Source organism: Rhamphochromis longiceps, linkage group LG6, assembly GCF_057381845.1.
Source record: "Rhamphochromis longiceps isolate RC_006_pf linkage group LG6, R_longiceps_female_GT1.1, whole genome shotgun sequence".
NCBI lineage: Eukaryota > Metazoa > Chordata > Actinopteri > Cichliformes > Cichlidae > Rhamphochromis > Rhamphochromis longiceps.
In genome coordinates, this window is record NC_140562.1 from 17,587,549 (window position 1) to 17,604,662 (window position 17,114).

General features: G+C 41.1%; 1 protein-coding gene across 3 annotated transcripts; it reads right to left on the reverse strand.

The window, feature by feature from the left end:
* Positions 1-222: 222 nt before the first annotated feature.
* On the reverse strand, positions 223-17,109 carry arfip1 (ADP-ribosylation factor interacting protein 1 (arfaptin 1)). 3 transcript variants are annotated; one of them, XM_085409501.1, is made up of 10 exons: positions 16,850-17,109; positions 15,166-15,518; positions 9,475-9,576; positions 7,162-7,270; positions 6,493-6,594; positions 5,618-5,730; positions 5,164-5,385; positions 2,851-3,008; positions 2,268-2,442; positions 223-2,178 (listed from the first exon to the last, which is right to left on the reverse strand). In XM_085409501.1, exons 2-10 carry the CDS (start codon positions 15,514-15,516, stop codon positions 2,023-2,025), a joined length of 1,488 nt encoding a protein of 495 aa, XP_085265627.1. In that variant the 5' UTR covers positions 15,517-15,518; positions 16,850-17,109; the 3' UTR covers positions 223-2,022. The 3 variants fall into 3 exon arrangements, with proteins under 3 accessions (XP_085265627.1, XP_085265628.1, XP_085265629.1); XM_085409502.1 differs by lacking the exon at positions 6,493-6,594 and having other exon boundaries at positions 16,850-17,107; XM_085409503.1 differs by lacking the exon at positions 15,166-15,518 and having other exon boundaries at positions 16,850-17,104.
* Positions 17,110-17,114: the final 5 nt, after the last annotated feature.

Genomic DNA, 17,114 nt, shown 5'->3' on the forward strand with positions numbered 1-17,114 from the left:
TCCCCCCCCCCCCCAGCAATGGAAAACATTTCCAAGACTTCATTTGTTGGCATGGGACACTGAAGAAAAAAAGAAAAAGAAAAGCATAAATAACCCGTAAGGATATATTTTCACCGGCAGGTCAAAAGTAGCCTGCTTTTCTTTGTTGGCCCCTGGTGGTGACTTTCTATACAAGCTACTACCATTACCCCCAATTACAGCACCAACACTGAACTCTGGAGACACTTTTTTTAAAAATGTTTTATTTCCCCCCCCCAAAAAGGTTACACAACATTCAGAATCCTTTTAACTCAACATTTGTTAATGTTTCATTATTACAAAGGTAGATGCCCACTGTGACACGGTGCTACCACAGTAGCACACCATTATGCAGGTCTTTAGGAAAACAACGCCAAAGGGCAGCATTTTTGTCATACTAAAAATCAAATAGAGATTAAAAATATATAGCCATCTATTTTAAGGAACAGATTGTTGTACAAGATTCACGCTCTCACACTGCTATAGCGAGCCACAGGAGAAGTACAAATCCACAAAGTGAGGACCACACTAGCAGACAGAACGTCCCCTTTGGAATAATCATACTTTCGCACAGCCCATCGAAGGAAACCGTACGCAGCCTATGCAAAAAAATGCTGGTGTTTAAATTTACAAAAGACAATATCTCTCAAGTTAATTGCATTTTGGTTTAAAACGTACATGTCACACACTTCTAACAAGTTTTTGATCTCAATTTCAGAAATGTGCACGTGTGCAATATGGATAAGTATGTTTGAGAACAGCACGTCTTCACTAAGGTACTGGAGTTTTCCTTTTATTTGTGCTGCGTTTAAACGTGTAAAATTGTACAGGATCCATCTCAGAGGGTGGAAGGTGCTCGTTTGCTCCATTCTCTGAACACTGGTAGCGAGCGCACCTGCTTTTAACAAGAAGACCAGACAGCATGGATTTGAGGAGAACCAATTCAAGAAATCAAGGCACATCTATTCACATAAGGCTGATCCTTCATTTTATCAACACTTTTACCCATTCAACCGCGAGCCCTAAATGTAGACAAAACAACAACAATAAAACCCCCAGAAGTCCTAAAAACAGAGGGATTGTGTAAAGGTCATCTGAACTGCCATCTCTTTGCACGGAGTGTTTCAAACATTTGGGAAAACTTTGGTTTTTGCACAAATGTGGGGATGGACAGCCATCTAGCTCATCCAGAGGAAGAAGTCAGTTACAGTAGCTTAGCATAAAATTCACAATTAGAAACATGGCTGCCTGGTTTTACCTCTGCACAAGCACACCTTGATTTCATACACTTTGGCTTTCTGTATTCATGAACTTTAGAGGTATTAGGAGGCAGGTTCCTTTCTAACCGGTGGAAAGAGTAAAGCTACCCTCGTGTCTAGTTTTTATCCTAAGCTAACCGGCTGCTGGCTTTAAACTGAGAGGACAGAGCAGATCTTACATGAGCCTCGGCAAGAAAGCAAATTCCCAAAATATCAAACTACCACTTTAATCAGAGTTTGTGAGTAAAATTGATCAATTCATTAAAGGATTTGCATTTAAAAAAAAAAAAAAAAAGCTTCCTGCTTATCTTTTGCAAAGCATTCATCGGCTGATAAGAGCAGTATAAAGAATGTGAGTAAAACGGCAGTTGTTTTGATCCCATAGCTGCCCCACTTTACAAAGCCAACATGTCCACTGTGCTGGGATACAACAATCATACGCTGGAATACAAAAGGCCATGTAGAGTTTCCAAACGCGTTTACTGCAGCAACATCTGTTTGACACATCTGTCAAACAGTGCAAAAGTGCGTGTTTCAATGATGTGAAATAACCAAGAAGGAGGAAAACGATTTAACAAAGACAAATGGAATGTGGGAGTTTGTTTTTTTTTCGTTTTTGCATTATTTTCATTTACAGTTCTCAAAGTTCGAAAAGCAGCGAGAATAGCATTAAAGAGGGAAGAAAGCTCCTGTAGTTTCTCTGTAAATTTGACATGTCCTGTCAAATGGAGCCGAAAAGGAATGATTAGTGCTCTTCCAGCCAAGATGGACTGTCCTCGCCTGGCATTTTCAACTTGATGTGGAACTGCTTGAGTGTCTGTTCCAGCTGCTGTTGATTTCCAGCATAGTATGCAGCGATGGCATTGTGGAACAGGATGAGCTGATTATGCAGAACTTTCACCTGAGACAACAGGAGCAAAAAAGCGACACAATTAGCTGAAAGTTAACACGTGGGCAGTGATATGTAGAGCGAGCTAGCACCTAACCAACCTTGTTCTCCTCCAGGAACTTCAGCTTAACGGAGACGTCGTTTCGCATCCTCTCGTATTTCTCGCGGTAGGTCTGGAACTGCTGCTGAGACACCTCGATCTTCGGCACGGTGTTGGCGTCACGCGGCCCCAGATTCAGCTCCTCCAGATCTGTACGGTATGCATCATACTCAACCCTAGGAGTGTTTAAATATATAAACCACATCAGAAAAACGCAAACTGCGTCAACTGAATCAACAATAATTTTTGTACAAAAAAAAAAAAAAAAAAAAAAAGTTTTACATTAGTGCATCGTAAATTTATTATTAAATATTGCCCTGATGTAAAAGCTGTCCTTGAGTCTGTTTTTCCGCAACCTCAACAACCTGAATCTCCGGCAGCAGCTTAAACACAACTCAATTTGTCCACAATTAAAACTGTCCAATTTAATTAAAATGGTAATTCATCAAATTAAACACAACAACTTATATGTCTGAACTTTAGAGAAAGACGTTTCCGTGGGCATCCAGCCAAAGCCTTGTGTCTCACAATTAAATAAAAGTCTGTTTGGTGCAGAAGTAGAACTAAGCCTGTGTGCACATTACCTTGCAGCTTCATACTGTTTGATATTGATCATGGTGTCTTCGATTGTTTTGTCCACGAGCGTGTTCACACTGGAGATGAAGAAGTTGATGGCAGCCAGCAGCGTCTCTCCGTTTTTGGACAACAGCTTTTGGGTTTCAGCGTTGTATCCAAACTCCTCCTGAAAAGAACAGGCACAATTATTTGTGTTTATTGCACCAAATTAAAATTTAAACACACGGGTTTAAGCTGTGACCTTCCACAAATTTAATTGACTAACACACAAACTTATTTTGAAAAATGCAGACTCAAGGCATCGTGAAAGTTCAATTAACTTAAAGTTCAGCATTACACAATGCAATAAAGAGCTCTGATTTCACTTTTTTCAAATGACCCCAAACTGCAGCCTCTAAAGATGAATTATCACCACCATAACTAAATACAACAAGCTTCACGCATTCACCAACTTAGGTTTCCACGCCGCCCACGCGGCGGTGCGGCAATAACCCTCAGCCTTTTAGGGCTGAGGGGTAAAAGCTAAATTCAGCTGTGGCAAACTGCTGGCAAACAACCAACTTCTTTGCTACCGATTTCAACCAGTGACTGAAAGCAACCTGAAAAAAGAAGCACTGGTTTCAGTCGAGGGAATACACATTGTTCCCTAGCAACCAGTGTATCACATCTAATAATGGTGGACAACTCTTAACCTCCCAGGACAGGGGTGTCAAACTCAAATACACAGTGGGCCAAAATTCAAAACTGGAACAAAGTCGCGGGATAATGTTAATATTTATTGAAATATATTTATTCCTCCAGATATAAGAATGAATCTTTTCTTATGGACTCAAACACGTTTTGCTGAAAACCTGAATATGGAACAAGCAAAGCTTAATACTAAACAATATATATATTAGCTGTATAATACCAGTAGGCCAGCTCTAATAGTAATTTGGTATGGCTTCGCGGGCCAAATGTAATTAGGCTGCCCAAATTTGGCCCGCGGGCCAGAGTTTGACACCTATGTCCTAGGACCTGGCATCCACATATTTGGACATCACATTTTGGGTTATTTAGACCAAAATACTCAATTTTGCTCTACAAGCACCTGATATCCACTTATGAGGACATTATACTGCTACTGTTCTATCGAAATTTTAAACAAATATCCTCACATGTGGCTCTCATTTTTCTTAGAAACAAAAATATAGGTTTAAAAAAAAAAAAAAAAAAAACCTGGTAATTCTTTGTTTTTACTTTCATCTGGTCCCAATATGCCCAAATATCGAAGAGAAACTAAAAATGCATGCCGTGGAAGAGTTTGGGTCTCAGGAGGTTAACTAATGTGTGCATGCTGTCACATAAGATTCCTCTAAATACTAGAAAGTAAAACAACAAATATGACCTAAAAGAATAAAACCTCTCTTTGTTAACTTATGCAGCGGACATTTGATGTGTTTTTGTACTTCTGCACAAAAGGACATAAGAGGATAATGGCTGATCAAGGTCTATAGAAAATAAATAAATGAATGAATGAATGAATGAATAAATAAATATTTCAAGAAAGCAACAGTACTGCTGCAGAAAACCTTTACTGCCCACTGCTACTGTTTACTTCTAACTGGATCTCTAATCATCAGAGCTTCAAACTTCATACAAAAAAATGGCATGAAAATTAAAGGCTACTCAGTTCATATCAGGTCTGACGCTGTCCCATAGCGTTCTGAAAGAGACCAGATCAAAGTGAAATGGGATCCAATCTTGCCGATCAAGTTTTCTGATCAGTGTTTTATAAGCTGCAGATTCAACAATACAAAACAGACGCAGCAGGATAGGAGGAGCAAGCAGAAAAACATATTAATGGCTTTCCTGCCTCACTGAAGACATGCAAATTACAGCGCCAATGCAACATAGACAGGTTGTGCTGCTGTAACGTCACAGAAGGACTTATTGTGATGTCAGTAAAATATGGCTCTAGATGATCTATATCTCACTCATAGCAGATATTCATTAAAAAAAAAAACAAATTAATTAAAATCACACACGCAAAACCAATCTGCTTGTGTACTGAAAGCATCTTTAAAATTAAACTCATAACCTCTGGACAAGGTTATATGTTGAGCATGAGCTGCTATGGTGATCTAGACACTCTGAAGCAGAACCACCTTCACGACACTGAAAATTTTGGCTTCATGTTTGACATACCTCAAAAACCCAAAGAAAGCTCAGAGCCCTCAGACGGATCACAAGCCAATAGCTTCTGTAGGATTTTTTTTTTTTTTTTTTTTTAAACTGTATTAAATCCAGTCTGGCGGTTTTCAGATTTTATGGGGACTCACGTGGAGTTCCGGTGTCTTGAGGCTGAGGTCGGCGAAGGCATCTCCCAGCTGCCTCTGTGTCTGCATGATCTGGGAGAGCTGACTGGCCAGCATCTGAGCCAGCTTGATCACATGCTGGTACTTTCTCTTGTTGTCACGGAGGACTTCGATTTGGGCCTCTAGCTCCAGGTCCACGGTCCGCGAGCCGCGACCCAGCTTTTCTGACAGGATCTGCCGGGTACACTGTGGAGGACAGGAGGATTGTTGAAACAAAACAAGCAAATAATAGAGAAACAGAAATTTAAACATAAGAACAGGGACAGCTGGGAGTTTCTACTTAAGAGTGGAGTCACAATAACGTCTAAAGTGACAGAATGTCGATCACTCTCCTAACATCCCAGTTTACAAATGGAAGAAGAAGAAGCAGGAGGTTAGAAAAAGGACATAATAATAAATCAATTAAAGAGAGGTTTACTTTATATGTGTTGATGCTCCACTTCCTCACTAAGTCCAGTTTTTCCATCGCTGGATTCTTTAAGTCTTCTGAAAGCACCACCGCTCCGCTCTTTGGCTGTGCTGTCATCGAGCCTGGAGAGTGAAAGTTATTCACTTAGCAAAGTGATATCTATGCCCAGCCCAGCCCAGCCCAGCTGAAATTAACTCTACAGCATTAAAATATTGTAAATGACAGGAGCTTCATTTTGTTTTGGGTCTAGAGAAATGCTGAAAGATACGGAGCTCCAGAGCTGATGAAACTGTAGAAGGTGGTCATCATCTGAAGGTAAAAAAAAAGGTCAGCTACAGTAGCTTTAAGTGATAGTTTTAAAATCAAATGTCAAAGCAGTGAAGAACGTTTTGATTTATTCCATTTTCTCTCATCTGACCGCCTTTCAAAAACATGATGGCAGCTTTGAGGCTCCATAAAGACATGCCGGGTGCCACATTACGCGAGGACAAAGGCTGCATGCAGGAAAACCCACTGAGATTAAATTTGCAGGCAGTTTTTTTCTCCAAGCCAAGCAAATGTAAAGGTATCAAGAAGTTAAATCTAGACATTCTGACATGTAGACCTCAGTAAAAGGACTCTAAAGGGCATTTAAATGCTCACCGATTGCCAGTGCAAAGCATAACACTACTTATGTTAGCCCGGTCTTATGCAAAGGCAAAGTTTGAAGAGCCAACAAACAGGAAGGGAGAGGAAAGGTTTGATTTGCAACGAAGCACAGCCTGTAGGAATAAAGAGCAGGTAAGGACCTGGTGAGAACCAAAGGCGGTAAAGTAGATTGTGGTTAATTTTGCGTAGAAAATCGTGTTGCTTCATCTGATTCATACACCATCGCTTCGAGGTACCTTTCTCAGCCTGACTATCGCTGGAAGAGCGCGCCAGGCGGCTGGCAACAGCCGAGCTGGGAGCTACAGGTGACACGGGAGATGCGGGCAGGCTTGCTGACCCTGGGAGATAGAGTTATCATTAGTGCGTTACCTTTTTTCCAGCACAAGTATAAGGGGGACTTTCTTACTGGTGTTTATTTCCTGTGCCCCCCCCCCCCCAAGCTCACGTGCTTGTGAACAAAAGCCTACCTCAGCCAGTGTAAATAACATGGAAAATAGCCATGGCAACATGGCGGTGAATGGGCTCTAGCAGCTCTACGCACTATGGGGAGATTTTTATTTGCATTTGTAACAAGGACATGATGATAAAACGCAGACGGGGCGATACGATGTGAAGATCACAGCAAACTCATTAAATTCAATTAGATGTCCAGCTTTAGAAATTCAAATTTCTACCTTTTATATTTCAGAGAGATTTAAAAAAAAACAAAAACAAAAGTGGGGCAGTGGGAACATGGACAGATGGGTGGTTTGTAAACTCAGAATGTTGCAAATAAAATCCAATAATGTAACAAGCTGACAAAGCCTGACAACACACTGACAGAGATGCTGCTTCATAAAACCTCTGAATAGTGAGGAAACGGTCCACAAAGCAACAGGCGTAAAACTGGGGAGAGTACGGCTCACCTTTGTATGGTCCTGATTCAATGATGCCCTCCGTGGTTGAGGCAAAGTTGCTTGATGTGACACAAGTCTCTGAAAGGTTTATGGCCCCTGGGCCACTGGGATAAGAGTCCTACGGGAGGAAACAAAACAAAGATAAAATAGTTTAAGTAGACCTGACAGACACAAACATAAAAACATATCTGGACTTGATTTCTTAGGGACTGGAAGCTTCCTTCTGTAGTCTGAAACCTACAGTTATCCCCTGATAACAGTTTAGCTCTCTCTAAGCATCTTTTAGTTGCCTTCCTGACAAGCAAGCAGAACAGGAAGTCTTTGCGTGGAAGCTACAGATGATTGGTGGGTGTCCCCAAAGGCTTAATCAGAAGAAGGTCTTATGGGTGCGCACATTAACAACTGATTTAGTGAAGCTAAATTTATGAGTCACTTTTGAAATACAGCTATGGTCGAGAAGAGAGAAAACCTCCACTGTGGTTTATCAAGCTGTTTAAATCTTTTATACCATCTAAAGTTTTAATGTAATATATTTTTGCCCACTAACAGTGCAGACACACAGGGTGGCACGCAACAATTTGTGAAACATTCACCACTCCTAACAAATTAACCTCACACTCAAGAAAGCTCGAACAGCCGTGCCTAGGATCAATTCATCTCGTTCAGCACTGAATCGTTGTGTTTAAGTTCAGGAGAGTTATGACCATGTGGTCACCAGCAACCATGACCATAAAAAACAAAACAAAAAAAACAAACAAACATGGAGCGTTATGGTTTTCCTGTCACCATTACACATATTGAGGCCTTCCTAAAGCGAGAGCCAATCAAAAGGACCACTCCCTCCATGACTATCACCATCTACACCACAAGTCTCCAGCTCCAATCCTCAAGAGCTACTGTGCTGCAGCTTTTAGATGCATCCTTGTTCCAGCAGACCTGAATCAAGTGAATGGCTCATTACCAGGACTTTGCCAAACTTGATGGCATGCTGAAGAGGTAATTCAACCATTTGATTCAGCTGTCAAGGACAGTAGCTCTCGAAGACTGGAGCTGGAGACCCCTGATCTACACTATAGGTATATGAAGCCATATGGTGCGACCTGACATGCACCTCCCCAGATATCTGGCTATCCCGCTTAATACTTGTCACACACTAACAAAGGACTTGGCCACTTGTGTAGACGCTGCAGGCTCTACATTGATTTATCACAGCAGGATTCAAGTGGCATGGAACACATGTATCAAACGTTTTTATCATTTTACGAATAAGTAATATAAGAATATTTATTTCATTCCTCCATTCACATTCAAGTTAAATCAAGTCAGATGAAACCAGGTAAGAACCTTCCGGTAATTTATCAGTTCCTGCCTCAGCAAGTTATTTTATCAGGATTAAACATTTTAAAGTTCCACACATGCTTGTGGTTACACCATAGACAGTTAAAAAAAAAAAAAAAAAAAAAAAATCTGAACACAGCTGTCTGACTGGAAAAAGGCCAACGTTGAAGTGCTTAAAAACTTGCACTCTATCTGAAGACCACCAGATGGCGATAGCTGTGGTTGCAAAAAGACTTCCAGTCCTATAGAAGTCTATGGGAAAATGGCTCTCTTTCCCAAACTCTAAACACTTTGTTACTGAACTCACTCGTTAGTCACTCATTCTTGTGTCACACTGACTAAAAAAAAATAAAATTGTTAAACTTGGTCATATTATATGTGAAAAAGAAGATTAGCTGGGGTATTTTCTGCTCGCTCATGGGCTTGTCAATCATAAGTTATTAGCCAATGACGAAGTGGTTTCACTGCCAGACCCGCCCCATCTCGTCACATCTGATGTCTCGCGACCAAGACGGTAACTGAGAAAACACTCGTTTGAGGTTTCAAAACAGAACTTCAGAGAACCGCAGGTGACATGACGGTAGCTATGTCCATGTTTTATACTGTCTGTGAGCTGAACAGACTTGGCAGTGTGACTGTGAGCTATAAGGAGCAATCAGCTGGAACCACTGCCAACTCTCAGACTGATGAGAAAGAAATGTGTCTGGGGTCTGTATGTGATTGGTGGAAAGTGCTTTTCTTTACTGTACCATTACATCACTGCTTGACTGCCTTAAATTAATTTACCCTCAAACATCTGCCACTTAGAGCTGCTCCAAAGTGTACAGTTAATGCTCTTTTTTAGAAATCGTGGCAAACTAAATATCAGTTGTTAAAAATAGCAAATACATCCCTTTATACAAGTTTCCCTTGTTTTGTGACACATACTCTTCATAGATATTTGCACAGTTTTTAAGGTTTAATGAAACTAAGCTCATCTCTTACCCTGCTGAATACAGACTCGGGGCTCTGCTCTAGTTCTCCATTGCTGGTGACGGGGATCTCCGCCGCTGTGCTTCTGTGGGACTCCTCGGCCATTGTGCTCTCCTGCAATAAGGATGGTTAAATGAAGCAGGTTATTTCTCAAGGAAAAAAAGAGGAGACTGGATATCATAGACTGTAAATAAGAGAGGCATCGTCGAGGGCTTAAAATTAAGCTAGTGCTGAGGAGCTGCGTCCTTCAAATGGGCAGCAGGGGGCGACTCATCATCTGGTTGAAAATAAGTTTAATATACAGAAGTCAATAGGAAGAAAAAAAAAAAATCCCCCTATTTCTCACTGGATTTATAATTTTAAGTAAACATCTTCCAAGTGCGTTATAGTCTAAATGGCCAACAGCATGTTCATTTTGTGATTGTATGTACTCATAGCCAAGATCCAAGAACACAGCAGTTGTTGCAGGTTATATAGTTGTAAGAGTTTCACGTGAAGTTTAGTGGGGTTTTTTCTGTAACTTAAGCACTTTTGTTCACATTCAGTGACATATAAATAACAATTTGACTATTAAACTGCTTTTTTAATATTTAACCTCAACAAATACTTAACATGGTCAGTTTGACTATTCTACATTAACATACCTAAACCATGCTGCATCACCACGACACTGATCAACCCATCCTCCTCTCACAGTTTTCTTCACTGATTATCAAGACAGGATGAAAAGATTTCATTTACGATTAGATTTAAGATCGTTGCTTTGATTGATTTCAGCACCGATCAGGATATGAAGTTTTTGTGCAACAACAACCGGCATCAGCTTTCCACACTCCCCTATTTCACAACATTACTTCTTAAAGCTACACAGAATAGAATGCATCATCAGTGGCCTTCCACATCTCCTAATATCTGCCACTGCAATGCCTTAAACAGACAATACCCAAATTTTGTGGCTATGTCCACGTGAGCATTAGCTCACCCTATCCAGCTGGAATAAGCATCGAACAAAACTCAATTCTCACAATAATCATGTGGCAGTCCTCATTTTATTCGCCATGAAAAATAGAAATCGTAGCCTTAATCATGATGCAGTGACACATTGGCTTGTTTAGCTCAACCTCGGAGCAAACCGCAGGGTGGAGACAGTTTATGGCCACATCACTTTGGTTTAAGCTATAATAATCTGCCTGCAGTTGGAGGATGAAGATACAGCTGTGCTAGTTTTAGTACTTTTTTATGGCCTAATCACTGTGGACCTGAAAACTGGGACACTGACCTAATCACTATGACATTCTGTATGGAAGCTTTTATGAGGCCTGTGAATGTTAGTGTGTGGGGGAAAAAAGCATTTAAAGTGAGGTGTTTTTATAATCAGTACAGGGGAATTTGCATCTTTGAGCAAGATATTTTATTTATGAATCTTGACCCCTTTCTAAATAATGCAAGTAGTATCCAGATCAGCTGGTAAGAGGAGCCGGTTCCTGTCTTAACAGGCTGAGTGGTTTCACTGTGAGAACACAACGGTAAGTTTATATTGACCCCTACAGCATTTTCCCTCTCATCAACCCACACACACAATACTTCACAATAAGAAAGGGAATGTTTGGTACATTTATCAAAAAATATAACACTGAAATATCCCATGACAGGGTATCTGGGAGCCACTATAGCCTCAACATAGAGCTGGGCGATATGAGATTTTTTCATATCACTATATGTTTTTTTCATTTCAGGCGATAACGATATCTATCACGATATAAGCCAAATAACTATATTAAGATTTAAATGTGCCGTTGCTCACAAGTAAAATGTGAAATAATCAGCAGCTTGTTTTTATTTAAATATTTATTTCCCATAATAAGTTCAACAGGGTAGATGTACTTAAGGAACATGAGACTTTTTCAGATAAATAAAGGCAAATATTGCAAACTACACAAAAGGCAGCCGCTAAAGCGTTTAAGTTTCAAAATAGAACAAACGAAACAGACTAAATTGTCAATTCCACTTAGAAACAAAATATTAATTCTAAAAATAAATCTTAGTTTGTTTTACAGAAGAACAGACAAAACTGACTAACTTTTGTCAATATCAAATAAACTGAGAACTAAAAGGAAATTCTCAATCTCTCCTTGTTGTATAGCTGAGCTTTTCAAACAGTTTTAACAGTTACTTTAGTCTGACAAAAGCCGAATGACGAATTAGTGCTTCCAGTCAGAGACTGAGGCTACGTCCACACGTACACGGGTATTTTTGAAAACGGAGATTTTCCGTTTTCGTTTTAAAAAAATAATCCCGTCCACACATAAAGGCAGAAATGAAGGAAAACGCTGCTATGAACATGCCAAAGCAGCAGGTGGCGCTAGATTCCTAACCGTGCAGAAATGTTGGCCAATCAGAAGTCTAGAAGCCTCGGTGGGAAAAAGTAAACAAAGCTGGGGCATAGAAGCAGAACCGAGTCGTATGTGTGGAGGGACAGTAACTGTGTGTATATGTAAGCATTTAAACACTGCAGAGAGTAGAATTAACAGTAACAGTATTGTAGAAATTCATTTCACCGAAACAATAACGTGGCGCACAGTGTGACGCATGCACCAGTTTATTGTATTTCCAGACTTGCTTTCGGCACAATTTACAGTGCACGCTACTCTGTTTTTTGTCAGACTTGAAATAGCCGAAATACCTTCACACTACGGAACTTCTATGGCTCTTCCGTTCGACAATCTCTCCGGCATTGGAACCATCATCTGTTTTCTCTTCGGTCACGCTCCGTTGATTTTTCTAGTCGGCGCACTCATTTCCTCCATTACGCGCTGGCTGCTTCCCAAACAAACACACGTGCGGCTTGGCACTTGTGCGGTACGTAACAAGTCACGCGACGTGACGCTGCGGCTGTGATTGGTTCGGCTCTGCGCTACTTAATTTGGATTGGCTGACCTTTTTTTTTTTTTTTTTTTTTAAGAGGACAAGAGCGGCGAGGTCTATCGCGATAGCTTAATTTCTCTATCGAGTAAAAGTTATATCGCGATACATATCGTTATCGTTCTATCGCCCAGCTCTACCTCAACACTATTTGAAAGTCATCCTACAAACTTGGCACGTGTTTTTGGACACACAGCCATTTTCAGGTCTCTTCAGAGATTCTGGTCTGGACTCTAGCTGGGTCGCAACAGCCAAAGCCACTCCTGTGTTTTCTCACCAGGGCATTGTGTTCATGAAATATAAACTTTGAACACAGCCTGAGATCCTGAGAAATAAATTCAATCCAGGCTTGCACTACATTATCTGCATACATCTGCAAGGGCCTGTTGCTTCAAAGTATTCCCACAGCATGATGCCGCCACCACCACGTTTCAGCATAGGGGTCGTAATAATGAGGTGGTGGTCAGTGTCAGGTTTTTCTCCACACACGTCTTTAGGAATTGTGGGTAGATATTTCCCTCTTTGGTTCCTCAGGACAGAGGATTTTGCTTCTCCTTGTTAAGATCTGCTTACCGGTATGCGTCTCCCAGCAGGCTCGATCGGTGACTGCTGCACCATTTTCCCCCCTCTATTCGAACGTCGTTCACAATGGACCAAAACAGACTAGACTGGATTCTTGGATACCTGTTCGACTGAGGCCCTCTGTCTATAATTACTTCTTTTGACCCGTTTTTACAAAGACTCTTGGTGTTTCCAAACTTCTTCTGTTTGAGAATGATAGAACCCAACATCCTCTGCACACCTTCTGCCCTCAGGTCTGTGCTTTGACACAATCATAACCAAAGGACTAGTGCCAACTGTCTGAACTTCATGGCTCAGGTTTCACTCTAACATATACCATCACCTGTGAGAACTTCCAGCTCTAATTAGGACTTGTGAATTCGACTGCAGCTTGTAATGCAACTAAATAAGATATACTGGAAGCTGCAGTGAGCCATTTTTACTTACAACAGCTATGGTGTGTAAACCACTTTATACCATTTTCAAATACTTTGCAAAGCCATAGATTTGGCATTTTGCTTTGATCACATTTTGTCTCAAGGGGAACACTTGATGTAAAATAGTTTAGTGTGTTTGAGTGAATGGAAATCAAAATAGTTGATCAAAAACAGAATCGTCTGCTTCACTTATTGATCCACAGTATAACACATTAAAAACAGGATGGGATGGGCGATAAAGACACTGCTTTGCTGGCTGCACCATGTGATTGGCACATTAATACTTAAAGGCCATAGGAAACCTGCAGGCAGGCAGGCAGCACAGATAAGCACTGCTCTGCTTATCCAACTACCAGCTGCAGGTAAGACTGGCTCCACTCAGGTTCAAACCATTTGCCTGAAAAAGGTACATCTCCCATAACAAACAGAGAACAAGAACATGTGTAAATAAATTTGCTGACTAGTTCTGTTATTGGTGCTTTTAGCAGCAAATTCTAGCTGTCCATGCATCCATATTAATGACTCTTTTTATCCAAAAAATCCCAACAAAAACCCCCAAAACAAAACATAAAGAGACGATTCACAGAACAACAAATTATCAGGGGCCTTGAGGCAAAAATGATCACACCCACAGTCTGCAGAAAAACTGGCTAACAGTGTTATTCCACTGGCTGCAAATGAGTCAGGCGTGCAAATGGACAAGATATGGCATGTCATAGGTTGCCATTCCCTACGGTTCAGTAACCTGGATTCAGATCAAGATGATGTAAGAGGGAGGGATGGATAATAACAATAAGCTTACTGTCCAATTAGCTGTGTCAGCTAATGGCGTCTTGCAAACTACAGACGAACGTGACACATTAGCGTTGCGCAATGTTGTGCTCAAACTGCAAACAAAAACACCCCACCACCAAAAAAATAAATAAGCAAAACCTGAAATGTGTCTACGTCAAAAGTATGCAGGGTGACTAAAGGAAAATGGGAAGAACAATTAAAATTTCTGATATGAAATTCTTGGGATGCCACATTCAATGCTGGCGCTGAGCCTGAAACTGAACACAAAACAACAACCTAAGGAGTCACATTCCAGAAACAATAAATGTGGGATTGCCTGTGAACGTTCAGTCAGGACTCCAAATCTCTCTAGCCAACCATGTGACCGGCATGTGCAGAACTCAAGAGATGTAAGAATGCCCAACTTAGCAAAAAAAGTGGAGGAAACTGTGTCATTCGCACATTAACCTTCAGTTAACAGTTAATCTAAATAAGGCAAAATATGCATAGATTCATACTTACCAGCCAGCAGGGGATAACCATGACAAATCAGCACTTTGTAACACATGTATATTTGCAATAATACAAAGTAATAAACAGAAATTCATTTCTTTTCTTAGCAATCACTTTGCTGTAAGCCAAAAGAGCAGAGTGCACGAGGCTTTGATGATCCTCAAACACATTACAAAGCAACACTTGGTAACTAGTGAGAAAACCAAGCGCACCACCAACAGAGAGAAAACCAGCTAATTTGTAACTCCTGCAAAGCAAGTGGAAGATGAAACAAAGCAAACGTAAAAAGAGGGAAACAAACACAATCACTCTACACAATAACGCAGTTTCTTGTTTTGGATTACTTCTAATAAAGCTCCGCAACAATATTTAACCTGATTATATAGGAAGAATACCGCCACCGCAACAGCAAATCAAGGACAAAATGGCAACATGAGCGAGAGCAGAGAGGAAGTGCCAGGACAGGTCGATTGTTCAGAGTGAAGGTAAATGTCACCTTTGTTTCAGTGTGAGTATCTCCGCTTTCCTGTGGTGTTTCAGCCGTTTCAATGCTGCGTTTCGTCTCGTGTCCCCTATCGGCTACACGACCAGACGCCAAAGTCTCGCTCTGAATGCCCTCATCATGCGGCTTCTGTCCCTTCCTGTTACTGCTTTCTGCATTCTCTTCATCACTGTTAATGTCAATGTCGTACATCACATCGTCCTCCCTGACACTGCTGCTGTCTACGCTCTCCTGCTTTAACTCCTTGCTCAAACTCTCCTCTGCTTTGCCATCCTCCTCACAATCCATCTGAGGCTCCTCGGATGAGGTCTTCCCCGACTCTGCCTCAAGACTAACTTCAGACATACCTGGAAACAGACAGACAGGCAAGTATGAAAAAGTCCCACGAAGCTGGCTGACTGCTTATAGTGCCCCTACTAACAAAGGGAAATTAGTTAACTGCTGCTTGTAAGGTATTTTAGGACTTCTCATGGTCTTCTTTGTGTATCTGTATCTCACTGAGTGATTACTTTTTATTAAATACGACACCAGGGAATCACAATAACGGTTTCCTAACTTTATACAAAGTCATGTTTTTGTACAAAGTAAGAATCGTTTAAATTCACATTGTTTAAACGAGTAGTGGGATTTGAGGCTGCACAATACATACTCTGGGCCACGCCTACAGCACATCCATGTACTATACTTCCTTATCTGCCCCAGTCCAGACCTCTGAATAGTCTGCCTATCAGGCACATGTAAAGACCAATTGTAATTGTGGTGTATGTCCTACAGTTCCAGCACATTAATGTGTCTATCGAATGGCCATGTTTGAACTTTGAGTCGAATGCATGTGAGAGGCACAAACTGGGGTTCTGTTATTGATGAAAGCACTTGCACAACAGGAAAGTGAAGTGGCTCACATATAGACACCATTTTTAAACTACACTCAGGAGCAGCTGTGTAATCCAATCCCTAACCAGAACTCACAACAGGATTTTACAGTTCTATTTATTATTTATTCTAAGGTAAATTTCGATTGAATTTTACCTTGCATTTTAAAGCGTACCTGTAAAACTACAGGTACGTCTACAGGCTGTTAGCTGTCACCTGTGATACTGGAGCAACTACCTCCGACATTAGAGAACTGTTGGATAATTTCCAGATTTTCAGCTCTCTGCCGGAAACAAAGTGCACCTTTCACATAATGTTAACCGCGTCAGGTTTATAGCCTTTATGACATTGTGGAAATCGACGTGGATGCTGCTAGTACTACCCGGAACAGAGTCGAGTTTATCAAGGTTACCTGTTGAAGTGCAGTCACGTGACTTGCTGCAAGGCTGTTCACAAGTGATTAAAAAAAACAAACTTGCCAGACCAAATATATAATGCAGCTAATTCATTTCATTTATTGAGATTGCAACATAATAAAAGTGATAAGTATGCATCAACCAAACCGTTCCCTAGCTTTACCCGCTAGTCGGTTAGCTCTGAGCTGCCCACTAATTTGACTTAACGTGAATCTATCGCAGCTGTTGACGTGTAGTTAGCTAGCGTTAAGTAGCTAACAAGCCTACAGGCAGCTAAGGAAAAACTTCCAATGAAAGCACTTAAAGTTGACAGTGTCTTCAAGCTTCGCTGGATGTGCACATCCGTGCAACAATTAAACAGGGAAGAAGAAAACTTTAGTTCACGTTACCTGTGTGCGGATGCGGCTAACTGTTTTAGCTGTGCCCCGTTAGCCGTTGTAGATGCTTATTGAAATCCTCAGCACCGGGCCGCACTGGATGTTTTAGCGCAAAGGGCTGTTAACGCAGACGGTGCATATAGATGTACTAGCAGTTTATCATCGGCTGTCTTTCGCTCTCGGCAAAGACGCCAGACTCGCTGTTTGACTGCCCGGAAAGACTGTTCCACTCTGCTGGGCCTCTGCTGTCAGCTGAAGCAAACTACACCATTTGCGG

What these genes read in the sequence shown, in the direction of transcription:
- arfip1 (XM_085409501.1), bottom strand. Translation starts at nt 15,516, where the DNA reads ATGTCTGAAGTTAGTCTTGAGGCAGAGTCGGGGAAGACCTCATCCGAG. An exon ending in ATACTCACACTGAAACAAAG is followed by an intron (nt 9,577 to 15,165) that starts GTGACATTTACC and finishes TCCTTATTGCAG; the next exon opens with GAGAGCACAATGGCCGAGGA. An exon ending in TCAAGACACCGGAACTCCAC is followed by an intron (nt 3,009 to 5,163) that starts GTGAGTCCCCAT and finishes TGTTCTTTTCAG; the next exon opens with GAGGAGTTTGGATACAACGC.